The sequence below is a fragment of the Notolabrus celidotus genome, chromosome 1 (assembly GCF_009762535.1).
Source record: "Notolabrus celidotus isolate fNotCel1 chromosome 1, fNotCel1.pri, whole genome shotgun sequence".
Classification (NCBI taxonomy): Eukaryota; Metazoa; Chordata; class Actinopteri; order Labriformes; family Labridae; genus Notolabrus; species Notolabrus celidotus.
Genome location: NC_048272.1, coordinates 31,481,082 through 31,496,012, shown reverse-complemented (window position 1 = coordinate 31,496,012; position 14,931 = coordinate 31,481,082). Strand labels below are relative to the sequence as shown.

The 14,931-nt window shown below is 41.5% G+C and overlaps 1 protein-coding gene across 1 annotated transcript; it reads right to left on the bottom strand.

Moving 5' to 3' along the window:
• Positions 1 to 2,971: 2,971 nt before the first annotated feature.
• LOC117818868 (zinc finger MYM-type protein 1-like) lies at positions 2,972 to 12,642 on the bottom strand. The gene is made up of 4 exons (XM_034691985.1): positions 12,555 to 12,642; positions 11,570 to 11,701; positions 10,400 to 10,674; positions 2,972 to 3,246 (listed from the first exon to the last, which is right to left on the bottom strand). Exons 1-3 carry the CDS (start codon positions 12,640 to 12,642, stop codon positions 10,412 to 10,414), a joined length of 483 nt encoding a protein of 160 aa, XP_034547876.1. The 3' UTR covers positions 2,972 to 3,246; positions 10,400 to 10,411.
• Positions 12,643 to 14,931: the final 2,289 nt, after the last annotated feature.

The window sequence follows — 14,931 nt, the reverse complement described above, 5'->3', positions numbered from 1 at the left end:
GTAACAATAAACTGTGTTTTTCTCATCAGGGCTGCTGGTACAAAGCTCTGTGTATCTGTGTGTGTGTGTGTGTGTGTGTGTGTGTGTGTGTGTGTGTGTGTGTGTGTGTGTGTGTGTGTGCGTGTGTGTGTGTGTGTGTGTGTGTGTGTGTGTGTAAGACCAAGAGATAAAAGAGGCTTTTATTAATGGGGGTTAATGTTCGCCAACATGATGCTTCATGTTAGAAATCAGCATAACCACCCCTTCACTATACATTTATCTGATTTCTAAAAACTCATCAACTCATGGTTTTCTGTTCTGAAGCTTCTCCCTCTTCATTTTCTGTTGCATATGTAAACATGGTCACTGTGCGGCACACGTCTCCTCCAGGAAGTGAAATAATGTCTGAACCTGATAGTGTAGCTCAGAGTGACGGACAAGGTCTCGGCCCTCCTCTCACTTTGTAATTCTCAACACCTGCACAAACATGAAGGAGAGTAACCTGAGGAGCTGCTCTCATTCATAAAAACAGAGGGAGGGGCTCACACATATGGAAGAGCGGACAGACGAGTGTGTGACAGTCTGTATGGAGAGCAACAGCAGGTGTTCTAGAACTCTGAGAAATAAACTGAACATTCCGTAAAGAAGGTCAGACCTAAAATCATCAGTGTCTCTAATCCTCTTTCACAGACCTCCATTCAACAAACAAACATTGTAAAAGTAGTTTTCTTCTCCTCTTGAGGACAGACCTGACAAAGCTTGACTTTTGACTTTTGACTAATCTGCATCATGATGTTGTTATTTCAGCAAACTTAAGACCCATTAATTACAAAACATCACAAGAACATCAGTTTCTGTTTCAGGTTCATACCGCTGAAAGAAGCCATAGTGAAGCCATAGTGAAACTTACTGTTTACAGTGAAGCTGAGACTCAACACTTAACACAAACTGATGAATGAGCATTGAACCAAGAAATTGTAGCTGGGTGTCCTATTTCTTACTTGTCTTTTGATCTGAACCATGGCATGTATAAAACATGGATGATGTCTTGTGATGTCATTTGGTTTTTGGCGTCATGAAGCCCAACGATGGTGCCATCCATGATGGGAATTCTGACGACAACTAACTTTCTATCAACCTAGAAACAGGCAAAAAACACACCTACTGGCCTGTCAGCCAAAACAGCAACACTAAAGCCTGATTTATACTTCTGCGTCGAATCGACGGCGTAACCTACGCCCTAGCTATGCGTAGCTCCCTTACCTATGCAGAGGCCTACAGGCCTATAACCGACATGCGCCTCCTCCAAAATGTAACTACGTGTCAAAACAACATGGACTGCAAGCCCTGTGATTGGTCCGCTCTGCGTCATTTTATTTCCTGCATTTACCGCTCTTCTGGGATCCCTGAACATTGGCCGTGTACTTAATCTCCTTCAACGTGTCTTCTCTATTCTTCCCTGTTATAATTGCTGTATGATAAACAGCAACATGTATCAGCTGTAAATTAACAAAATACGCTCTGAATTGCTGTGAAAAAGTAAACAGAGATCGTAGCGGGGCAAGACACAGATGACCTGACTATCAGAGAGACCACACTGCCCTCAAGTGTTTCGGCAGAGTATTTCTGCGTGTCACGGACCCATCGCCGCACAATTACAGTATGTAGTGCTCACGTCTGCTTCAACCACTGCTGCCTAGGGTCGACGCAGAACTATAAACCAGGCTTAAGCCACACAAATTAATGTATAACTCTTAGCCTTAATATTATCAAAACAGATAAATTATACAAATGTTTAGGCCCTGTCGAGCGTGTATGGACAAAGAAATTAGCCATTCAGACTAAAACCTGTTTTCGTTCCAGGCTTCAAACATGTTTTTTGCTTGTATATTTTAACATGGGTTTTAAAGGTGATTCCCGGTCCCCGGCCTCAATTGGACACTCCAGGAACTACAGGTTTTTTTGCACTTCAGCAATGCCTTCATTTTTCAACAACGGCTGTTCGAGCTGATCCAAACATGGTAGCTTCTCCAGTTGCTCACTGACAAGTAAAAGCTTGGCTGGAGGTTGTTTCCTGCTAACCCCTGGCTGCACAGCCTGAAGGTGGCCATTGTTCTCAGGGGCTGTCAGAAAATAGCTAATGGTTAATGGTGATTTTATCCATTAAGCACTGTGGTGCCTTGTGAAAAACTCTTTTAGTGCATGATATCATGAAATTAGACTTTCTTCTGCAGCATTAAGATTTTCTTATGTCTTCATTAATCAAACAGTCTGATAGTTTACACACAGTAGCATTTTAAGTCATCGTCTTATCAAGTGTTTCTGTCCCGGACAAAGAGAAGGAGACAGGAATGCTTTCAGGAAGGGAGTCAAAATATGTCATTACTTTAAAAAAGGGAATTTTCTTTAGTCGTATCTTCACATAGAAGCTCAGCATAAGAGGAAGGAGGTTTCCCACCATTAGTGACGACGATGTTTATATTTTATTATCTGCTTGGCTCTGACTGTATCACTGAAGTCATTTAAAACTTGATAAGAGAAACTATGAAGATTAACAAGGTCACTACGAGAGTAAACAATACATCACACTGTTAAAACCTCAGAGCAGGTTTATCCACCTACTTTAGAGGCGTTACAGACGTGAAGTATCACATTACAGGATCATCTTTTTAAAAAAGATAGATCGCATCGACACTTTGTCAGGCGGTGTTGAGGGGGAATCAGCGGCTTGGTTTAGGAGGAGGAGGAGAAACCCTGACAGGCTTTTTAATCCTTAAATAAACACATTCAGCTCCTCGGGCTGCGGGGAAACATTAACCCTCATCCATCAAACTTCTCAGTAACACCCACACACTCTGACACAACAGGTTCACATCCACACAGTCAGATTCTCCTGAAACTACACACCACAAACTCTTTTTTCATGAGTCACTTTGGATGAGGTGTCACGGCCGGCTCTTAGCCGTTGACAAGAAACGGAGAAAGGACGGAGTAGGTTGAACACCAAACGTACATTTATTACAGCTAATAATTAAATAGGATGATTACATTAAACAAAAACCCAGCGTTGTCAAAGCAACCTAACAAAAGAGAATAATTAAGATGGCAAAGCGGGGTCAATGGTGAGCAGGATCCCTCAGCCTCTCCTTCCTCACTTCCCCCCGAAGACACTGATGAGCCTGATTTTATCATCATGAGAACACCGGGCCCAGGTGTTCCCAATCCGCACGCTGATCCTAGCGCCTGCCAGACCACACCCACCGGCTCCTGCAAACAAAGCACACACACAACAACAACAACCAGCAAACCAGCCACCAGTAGGGTCATCACAGAGGCATGAAGCAAAAACTTGATCTCATAATGAGGAAGAAGAAATAAAATCACATTTTGATAAACTGTCGGGTAGGTCGGTTGTAGGAGCAAACATATAGAAAATAATAAATTGACAGCAGCACACTAAAATTACTTTACTTTATTGGGAGCGAACAACGCTTTAGTCGCTTCCTCAGGTATGCCTGTGATGAACCAAAATAAACAATCATGCTCACTATCAGCAGGGAACACCACAACGATTAATAAAGCTATATTTGATGAGCTAAACAACAATGTGGTGGGCTTGAATTACTCTTGAATTGCTGCTGTATCTCTATATTGACATAAGGCGAAAATAGCTGTTCACTGATTAGCCAAACCGAGTGAAAACGTCATATCTGCGACAATATTTTGATTAGTTTTGACGTTACGGTCTACTAGTTAAGATGAAGCTTACGTCCCTGTGGTGAAACCAAACAGTGACACAACTTAAGTTACACACTACACTACACTACACTACACTACACTACACACTAACTATGTATTGTTTAGTAAGGACTTTACACCCTGACTTAGGACATGACTTGTGCAGAGCTGGTGCAACAGGCTACAGGAACTTCTAGGTCCAGGAACTTCTCTTCAAGGAACTAAATGGTTTCATTGTTATCTGTGGTCCCACTGCAACCGGATGTCCCATGAAGATTATGTAAATCAGGCCAGTGACATACAGAGAAACAATAAAAGTAATTGCACTACACCACCAGACCAGTTGAGGGCAGTAAGAAAGAGACAAAGGCCATACAACAAAGATGATGGCATAGAGGGAGACAAACAGGCCGGCATCGTCATGTGTGACACCACAGTAAGCCTGTTAGCATGGAGGAGATTCCTCTTGTGCTGTTTTTGATCGTGCTTCATTACAGATGGATTCCCTGAATCAACACTCTGAAGGAGACGAGCTCTAGAGACAAAGAGGATTCAAAACATCTGAAAGGCTCGACTTAAAGCAAGAAGACTAGCATAATCGCCACAGGATTTCAGGCCTCGTTGGAAATACAGACAATAATCGGACACAGAAGTTATTTACTTCCCTCGAAAAGCACCTAAAGATGACATTAAGGTTGTGAAAACCAGCGAATTATGTTCCCATAAAGTATTTCCCCAAATATCATCCATATCACAGGTAAATTATTAAAGTAAAAACAGCTGTGAGGATCTTTCAGGTTGCAAGGATTTTGGCGCCCCCTGTGGACACTTTTTTTTGTTTGTTTACAGCTCTGAAAATATGGACTTGTTGACAATATTTAAATTAGGTTAATCAGATCCAGATTTCCTTTTAAAAGTGGGACAAAGGTAAGCTGAATGACCTGATCCTGGACAGATAAAAAAGTGGTTTTCCAAATTATTCTTACCCTGATTAGACGGTTTTAACCTCCAGGCACTGATAACAGGTTATAAGATATCTTCATGGCCACAAACACTTTTAAAAACTGACTAAATTCAACAAAAACAAACATTTCTGCACGTACCAGTTTATTTTCCTTGAGAGACTCTGCAGTCCATCACTCGATCTGCAGCCTTTACACAATCCTTCTTGTAAATGTTGTTCCCACCAGAACGTCGTAAATAACCAATAAATCACAACAAATCACAGCCAGGGTCTTTACACACACCAATCAGCTCTGCATGCGTGTTTGTGCTCTGCAGACCCCTGCCAGTATAAAAATCTCTATCTTATCTGTGTTTTCTTTCCTGATTGGCTGGCAGTCCCAATCACAAACACACACTCGGCCATTGTTTCATGTTTCACTTGGAGCAGACCACAAACGTTATCAGAGTCCAAGCCCACATCAGGGCCAAAAACCATCAGAGCTGAGTGAAATAATGTGGGTGTCCCTCCCAGTGCACACGGCCAACATACCCACAGAGGGCTGTCAGGGAAATGATCTGTGCTATTAGCTGCGAGAGATGGCTTTAAACTGTGTGTTTCAACACAATCAACACAATCTGATGGTTTCTCCTGCAACTTTTAACATCATGTTTTGATTATCATACACTTGTTCTCCTCCAGTGACGCCCTACTTCACACATTCACTCGCTCTGCAGGTGAACAGAGATATCATGATTCACACACTGGGTCCTAAGTGTTATTTTTGGAATCTCTGCCTGACACAGTCTGCTTTTTCCCCATCATCGTCGCATCTTTTCGGAGCCAGAAGTGACCTTAGTTTGAGGATCCAGTGGCCTCGTGTTGTTACATCTCCACTCTAGCTGACAGGTTCCCATGGTAGTGACTTCTCAAGCACAAGGGGGGCCATGGCAGAAAGCAAACTCTGCTTTATTCGACTCTAAATGGGACCATCACTTCCAAAACGAACATCATGCTGTATTGAAGAAGACGTGAAACTACAGACTAAGTACATAAACTCATAGGGAAAAAGTTAGCTGAGTCGAGGACCCATAATCTGGGTCCAAATCAAAGTCATGTCCCCATTAACTGAGGATTTCTGAGGAGGAGCGCTGTCTCACTCCAAACTGTTGACAGTATGGACCCTGTCTGACGGCATGGGACTTTTTGGATGTGTGGAAAACCTTAGACTAGATTAATGTTAGTATCTGACTGATCCTGACATTTTTCATGTTGCAGTGGGATCACTGCAGGTGTTTAATGTACCATGAACTTTAATTAGTAGCCTGGTCTTTTATTTGATTCAATCTGTAAACTCAACCGGCCTCTATTTGGGACAGGCATCAAAAGGAGAACAGCTACGTAATTGTTTTTATTTCCCAGCTCTCTTACTGATCTTCCGGTTGTGTAGGATGCTTGATTCTGATTGGTCAAAACCTCTTGATGACAGTTATTAACTTTCACTAACATGAGCAACGCCAGAGGCAAACTGATCACACGTCATGTCAAATCAATCCGAAGGATGGAGTTCCAGCACATTTTGCTTCTGCTTGTAGACACCATAGACCGTAAGGTGAGGTAAAACTGTTAGCTTCAAACAATGTGGATTAAACGTGAGCTTCTGTTTGCATGCTAAATCGGCAGGCTACGGACATTTACATATCGGATCCTGTAAAAGTATAATAGTACATAATACATAACAGTAAAAGCAGCAGAGCAGGTGAGAGAAACTTTAGGTTGCCAGTCGCTACAAAGAAATTTAAACCATGAGCGGTGGTGCTGATAGCAGCATGGTTCAAAGTTTAGACATTTGCCTCAATTATTTTTAAAGTTTTGTGAACCGCAGAGCTCAGAGAAGAAGGACAGCTCGATGAGGACAGTTTTTCATTTTTAAAGTTATATTTTTGGGCTTTTTTGCCTTTATTGAATAGGACAGCTGGAGAGAGACAGGAATAGTGGGGAGTAGAGAGTGGGGGAAGACATGCAGTCAATGGTCGTCCGGCTGGGAATTGAACCGGCAACCTCTGCAACAAGGACTGTAGCCTCTATACGTGGGACGCTTATGGCTTGTTTCCACCAAGCAGTCTAGTATGGATCAGTACAGTTTCGTACAGGTACGATCAGTCCTGATCCTGTTTGCGTTTCCACAGCCAACAGTGCCCTACTTGGTGGGTGGCGTGTAAGCCAGATGCCGATAGGTGCGTCAGCTGCGTAATAGCGTGACATCATGGCAGCGCAACTCAGTGTACCCCACTAATAAATGTAACGAAGAAGAAAAATTGCGAGGAAAGACGGCACCTCCATGGTCAACCATGGAACGCTGTTTCTTGACGCCATTTTCCAAACAAAAAAATTATCTTCCCGAAGTCCACTGGAGATTTAAACATGGTGGGGTTGTGTGTTGTTCTTTATTAACGCCGTCGCACGGGAAGTGACGATTCTTTTGACCAATCAACGGACTTCAGTGTTTCTAGCTCCACCTTCTGGGGTCAGATCGGTATGTCTGGCACCCCAACAGAAGGGTACCAAAAAGTGGGACGGTATGGCTCGGTAATTTGGGGACCTGTCCCAGTTTTAGTCAATGGAAATGCCACAAAATGTGTGCTGTACCGAGACGAACTGAACCGCTTGGTGGAAACGGTGCTATATACCACTAGGCCTCCAGCGCCTCATGAGGACAGTTTAATGTTAAATTGGCCGCAACAGGCAGATAAGAATAAAAAAAAAAATTGATACATAAATCCATTTAAATCAATAAATTAATCTTTTAATCAATGTTTTCTACCAATGTGTTTGTATTTTAAGATCAGTATCTGTTTTTAAGAATATAAGTGTGCACCAAGCCTCATGTGGGCTGCAGCCTTTATACTGTTCCATGTTTGTAGACATATTGCAACTATTATAACGTGTGGACTTTTCATCAGAAGGTGGGTTCATGCTGTATTTTCGTCACAGGCATTTCCACAGTCACCACTGTCGGTGTAATTTCCTGTTTTGTCTCGTCAAAGTGTTGAGACTTTATCTGTGATTTGAAACTTCCTCCAGCGAACATGGAACTTCACGGACCATTGACACCAAAGCTACCGTTTTTCATGTGTTGTTCCTCAGTTTGTGTTGTTCCTATATGTACAGCCTGTGAATATTTAGACATTAAAACATTATTTGATAACTTTATCAAAGACTGATAATCCACAGTGATGAAGCTCTGTGTCCCCTCTTTGATCAAACTCTTCCAGCTTGTCTGCTCTCTCTGACTTGTTGTGGTCGTCCTCTCCTTCCTGTAAGACTTTGGTGGGTTTTTTCAGACAGTAAATGTCCTAATTCTTTATTTCCTTAAAATGTGAGGAAGAAGTCATGGTTGCAGAACAAAAGGGGTAGGCTTCATAAGAGTGCGGTGAAAACTTTTTAGGGGACATTCAACAGACAATCAAGAGACAACAACAACAACTGTTGAGAGGGCTGAAGTAAAAGAGCGTCCAAAACCAACATGACGAAGACCTTTCTCCTCCTCATCCTCACACTGATGACAGGTAAAGCTATTCATTGAACATTTCATTATGAACCAATTTAAAAACAGCATATTTAAAACCTATTGAGTTGAGTCAAAGTGCGATACTTCAGCTGTCAGTTTGTGTAAAACAAGCAGAACACGTTGCTGCAGAAATGTTCGACAAACTTTAATATTCCAGCAGCTGCAGCAAATATAAACTCAGGTTCACAAACTCTGAGAAACAAAGGCTAAACCAAGTGTCTGCTACTTTTACAGGTGTATGTACTCATTTATGTATGTGTATGTTTAGTAATAGTTCAGAAAAGCTGATTTGTTTAAAAATTATATTTTTAACATTTATTAACATTTAATCAGGGTCCTGCACATTTCTCGTTTTTCAAAATGAAATATTTTTCAGACTTCTTATATTTTTCTGAAAACTTAAGAAACCCAGTTAATGTAAAGATAGCTGAAATGTATTTGATTAATGTTTTGAAATCAAACTTTTACAAGCTTTTTTTCTGATTTGTGATAAATTTGGGCGGTTAAAAGATACATTTTTAAAATCATGATTAATCACGTGTTTAAAATTCCATTATTTGTACTTCAGAGGAGTTTATTGATTTTATATTTACAATGTAAAGCAATTCTTAACAGAGTCTGGATTTGGGAACCTAATAAATGAATAAAATGAGGTTTATGACCTTGACTTTTGGATTTATTATTAAATAAATGCTTCTCTGCTGAATCAGTAAGGTCTGAAACCATGACTAAGAGGGAGGAGACAGCTTCAGGGAGCTTATTCTGTGAATTACAGTGTTTCTTTTTATCATAATTAAAGGATAACACTGTTTCACAATAAGAAATATGTAGAGTGTCAGTATGGTATGTGGTTACTCTGAGATAACTCTGATTTCTTACTGATGTCCAGGGATCCCTGGTTAATGTGACAGCTTCTGCACTTTTCAGGAGTTCCAGTTTGGTTCCTTTCTCTGTTCCATACATGTCTGATATGAATTTAACTATGTGTGTATGACAGTAAAGCCTGGTTTATACTTTTGCGTTGAAGCAATAACATAGCCTACGCCGTAGCCCTGATACAAAGCAGTCACCTACAAACGTAGCCTGACATGCACCCCCTTCAAATTGTAAATACTCTTTGAAACGAAGGAGACCACAAGCCCTGTGATTGGTCCGCTGGGCAGTATCGTTTTTCATGCATTTACATTTCTGGATTCATCGTAAATCAGCCATATAGTCCATCTCCTCCAACGTCTCCTTTCTATTTATCTTTGCAATGATTGCTGTATAATCATTTAGCAATCTTTAGCAACGTTTATGAGCTCTAGTTTAACATAACACGCTCAGTGTCAGGGCTTGGCGATAATTCGAAAACAATAATTATCGTGATATGATTTTTGTCGATATAACTATAACAAATGTGCGATAACATTTTTAATATATTTACGCCTGTAGTTACACACCCAACCCCTGGAAAGGGGGGGCGCTAATGGGCCTTAAATACTGGTTGCCACCCAATGTTAACAGAAGAAGAAGACAGCATTGAACAGCCAATCATGTCGCAGGGCGAGAGGTAGGCAGGGCTTAAAGACGTTTGGAGTGGAATGTAAACACAGCTCAAACCAACTCAAACTCAAAACCTACCATTTCAAAGCAGAATCGTTAGTCTGACACTGTGTTGACTCTGCGTTAATTATTAACTTAATACATTTCATTAAATAAACTTTCAGGATGTGGACAGAGATATTTTTGCTGGTGCTATGGGGTGCTCATCTTAACAGTGATGGTGCTCTCAAAAAAAGATATTTCATAAATGTGCTTTAAACACCTCATGCGCACGCACCTATCAACACACAAGCACCTATGTGGACATAGATAGTAAACACATGTCCTTCAAATCAAATGTTTTATTTTAAGCAAAAACAAAGGGTGGAATTTTTCAGCGGAAGGTGAACGCACAAGCCTGCCTAAAAAGACAACTCTGAACATGAAATTACATCCTGTGCAACTGAGCCAGAAACGTGGTCTGCACACACGCAGCAAGCTATATATCCTTTTTTTTGTTCAGAGACTGTGATCACACAAAATCAACTGTATTCCATGCCACATTAATTATATACATGAGCAATAGGAATAAGTACAGGAATTCAAAATATATGCTCAGCAGCCAGGAAAACACACGCACTTACCATGTGATGTCTTCATAACAAAACGATCCGCCTGTTTTTATGGATAAGGGCAAAGGCATTGATGATGTTTTCCCTGTCAAGGGCCCTTGTTCTGTCTGTGTTGATCGCCAACAGTGCCAGGTTACTGGTTCGACAGTCCCCGCTGCTGTTCCTCAAGTATGTCTTCAGACGACGCAGGCAAGAAAAACTGCGCTCACAACTCACCGATGTGACAGGAAGTGTCAGAGATATACATATGAGTTTAAACAAGATCCATAAAAGCATCCTTGTATGGCCTCATGAGGGATAAGAACTCCTGTGTGGTGTTGATACAGTGTCCTTGTTCTGCTTTCCTTTGAAGTAGCCGGCGAACTTGATAAAGTTCTGCACGCAGATTTTCCTCCCCGACTCCATAATGACGGGCCATGGGTAATATGCGTTCTTTGTTAAGAAAAGATGAGTGTTTAGGGCTCAGGGCTGGTGCGCCTCTCAGAACATTATTTGTCTCTGTGGAGAAGCGCCTTTTCATCTCCATCAACAACCTGTCTAAAACAGGATAGAAAGACTGTGTTTTCAGGTCGTCCAAACTGTCCACCCGCGCTCTTTCTAGCGGGGCATCCACAACAAACCCCTCCAGGTGTCGCGCTGTTTGGGTTGGCCTTCTCTAACGTGAAGTCCGAGGAGAAATTCCTGTATTTCCACACAGGCTGTCCGCTTGTTTGTGTATTTCTTTCCATTTCTCCTCTGTGCGTTTTCGTGAAATGGCAGCAATTACAGACTGTGCCAGATCATCAGCTGCTACAAGGTCAAAATGTGGGCACTGTAGCTGATCCCACATGAACTTGGTTGTCCTAAAAACATCCTCAAAAAGAATGAGATGCAAAACAAACTGCTCATCTATGATTGCATTCAATGCTCTTGTCTCTGTCCGTCTTTGCGGGTTTGACTGGGCAACAATGTCGCGCAAGGTTGCCTGGATTGCTGGAAGAGTTTTTTTGACAGCCCAGATAGCATTATACCGACATGCCCATCTAGTGTCACATAGTCTCTTTAGCTCTATGCGCTGCGCTGTTGGCTCAAGCTCTTTTTGTTTTTTAATAAAGAGATCGTGCACCACCGAGCTTGAGAAAAACTTGTATAGCATTTGAAGTGTGTCAAAAAACTCTGCTGCAGCGCAGACGTTATGCACACAGTCAACTAAAACCAAGTTGAGCTTGTGTCCGTAGCAATGGATATAAATTGCCTGCGGTACCTCCTTTCTCAACTTTTCTTGCACTCCATTGTTACATCCCGACATTACAGATACTCCGTTGTAGCACTGGCCTACACAAAATTGCGGGTTGATATTACAATGGCTGAGTGTGGCTTTGATGCTGGCGAGTAATGGGTCTGCGTCTAATCCATCAGCTGCGGTGAAATGCAAAAATTCCTCCACTTTCTTAGTGTCCGGCTTCAAATACCACACGATCACTGAAATTTGTTCTTTTTTACTAATATCTTTACTTTCATCCACCAAAACGGCAAAGTGCTCAGCCTCCCTCACTACCATCGCTAATGTCTTTCCGTATCATATCAGCCATCACAGAAAATATCTCATTTTGAATGTCATGGTGAATGTACTTGGCATTTAATGGATTGCTGGCTAATTTCTTTTTGACTACAGGATCAAATAATCCAATGACGTCCAGAAGCTTGCGAAAATTTCCCCTATTAGTTGACTCCTCACCTTCACTGTGACCTCACTGTACGATCCCCTGGCAAGCTGTAAAGCGAAGGCTTTCCACCACAGCCTTCATGTATTGTCGGTTCTCCAAAACCAATGCTGAATGTCCCTTGTCTAACATGTTAGCTATTTTGGAGCCACTTGTCTGTGTTTCCTTAAACTCGCTCCATGTCTCCATTGCAAATTTATGTCCTGCACTTTCGTGTTGATTCTTAAGTGATGTAGATACTTTTTGCCTGTTGTTAAAGCCTTTGCTGGTGAAAGCTGGCTCCAGATGAAATCCTTGTCAAGGTTTCAAAAAATGCCGACATCCCAAGCAAAACGCGAAATCTTTGGACACACTGTATTCCAGGCATACATACTGATCCATCCAGCTTTTGTGAAAGCTTCTTTGCTGGTTACCGAATGACTTTTGGGGATATTTGTGAAGAATAGGCTGCCTTGGCCCCTCACAGGGGTGACCGCTAATGTCTTCCACGGTGTCCAAATCTTCAGCAGAAAACGCGGGCAGGTCCCCTTCCGCCTCCCCATCCTCGGACATTTCTTGGTCTCGGTTTGACCTTTCTGGACCTCCTTCGGCCCCACAGACAGCACTTGAATGAGCCTTGCTTGGCTGACTATATCGTCCTCCTGTGCTGCTTTTTTCTCTGTTTCGAGACGTGGACGTTTATGAAACACAAAACGATCTATCATGGAACCCCGTCTGTGATGTAAAATTTTGAAAACTGGCGCTCTAACCCGCTCTAACCGCACTAACGCTAGGTGTATGTAAGGTCAATGGTTTAATGTGTGCTGCGTCATTGGCTGAAAAGAATCGTCTGATACAGCTTTTTATTTATCTGAAAAAAAGTTTTATTTGATGTCCTTACTTTAATTGAAATATACAGGACTCAAATTTGAAGAAAATCATAATAAAATTTTTTTTTTATGAAACCTCTGAAATTTCTAGGGGGTGCTGTGAGGGTGCTATGACCATTTTAGGGGAGCTTCAGCACACGCAAGCCCCTCCCTGGTGCTGCCTATGGATGTGGGTAAAGGAAGAGCACAGAGACAACTTCTGCTGTGCATTTCAAACACATTTAATGTCCACCACGAGCGTAGAACAACTGAACAATGAGTAAACATAATGCATTCACTGCAAAAATCTCATCTTACATAGAAGACCTGCTTCCTGTTAGCACTGTTAAAAATGATTGATTCAAGAAGTTTATCAGAAAACTAAATCCAGTTACAAGCTAACAAACTGTCTGGTTTCTTCAACTTTCACTCGGGACCAAAAATCTGCCTTTACATTTACATTAAATAATGATTTGATATTTATTGTGAAAATTATCTATATCGACTGATTGAAAAATTTTATTGTGATGACATCTTTTTCAATATGGCCCAGCTCTACTCAAAGTCTCTATAGTTCATTGTGGCAAGCAAGCAGAAAATGTAGCGGGACTGGAAACAGGCGATCTGACCAGTATAGAAATCACACTGCCTACAAGTGTTTAGGTGGTGTACCTCAGAGTGATTCAGACACAACGATGCACAAGTATGTAGTGGTTACAACCATCAACCGTGTTGACACAGCTGCACAGACCAGGCTGAAGACGTATCACAGCATGCCAACTTGAGGACATCCCTTCGACCAAACATCTTACACAATGTTGACTGACCTGCATTAAAGTTTAAGAGAACGTCTTTGATTTAGTCGCATCCTCAGGTCTGTAGTGATTCTCAAACTCCAAAGTAGTGCTCTGTTGATTATTGTGACACAGTTACCCGCCGACATCATACTGATTAGCTGCATCTGTTTGCTTAGCTCATCTGTAGGTGTTAGCTTAGACTTCAAGTACAGTGGTGGTATTCTAAATCTGTTTGACACAAAGTGAATATTACTTTTGACTTCTCTTGCAATTTTTACATGAAATGTGTCGTTCAAAAGCACTGCAGTGTCGTTTTTCCACTACGGAAGCAGCAGGAGCAGGGAGAGCCATGACTTAACGGGGGTTAAAAAATCATAGTGTTAATTTTGGACCTTAATTGCACCTCGATTAACACAACACAACATTTAAAACCCTAATTATAATACAAAGATACATTACCCTATATTCATATTTCATAATGTTAAGTGTTCAGACAGTATACCTGAGTGGCTGAATATATATTCCACCTGCCCTGTTATCATCTGTTGAGTTTACTACCTTTTAAACATCTTTGCCTCAAAAGTAAGTCAAACAACCACAACGACCTGTACTCACATTATTTTCCTCAATGTGATGATAATCAGATTATTTTCAGGACACAGCTCTGACTTCTTTTAGTCTCTAATTTGATCTTTTCTCTCTGATCCACAGGCTGCAAGGCTTCCCCTAAAGAGCTTGGAGTGAGGGGTTGTAGTGGCGGATGGGTTGACTTCATCTGCACATACCCAAAACCAAGGAAAAGTTATCAAGCTGTAGATTTAATCCTCGTTATATAAAGTTATAAAAAAGCAACCTGAAAAATGATTGGGTAAACGAGGAAAGAGTTTCTCTGTACCACAATGTGACAGGTAAGAGTCTCAGGGTGATCATCAGAGGCCTTCAATAGGAAGAAAATGGGCTGAATGAGTGTAGATTTCATCAACAACAAAACTCTGTCAAACACGAACAGAGCGTGAATTTGACTCTTGGTAAGAAACGTTTCTTTCATTCTTTTCCCACACATCACTTGTATGAGTACTATGTAGCTGCGCTAAACAGGAATGCGATCATCTAATTATCAACTGTATAAAGATGTGAGGAGCGTCTCCACCTCCTCCTGTTGTATAAAAGTGAAGCCAAAATACCTCCAACAGACG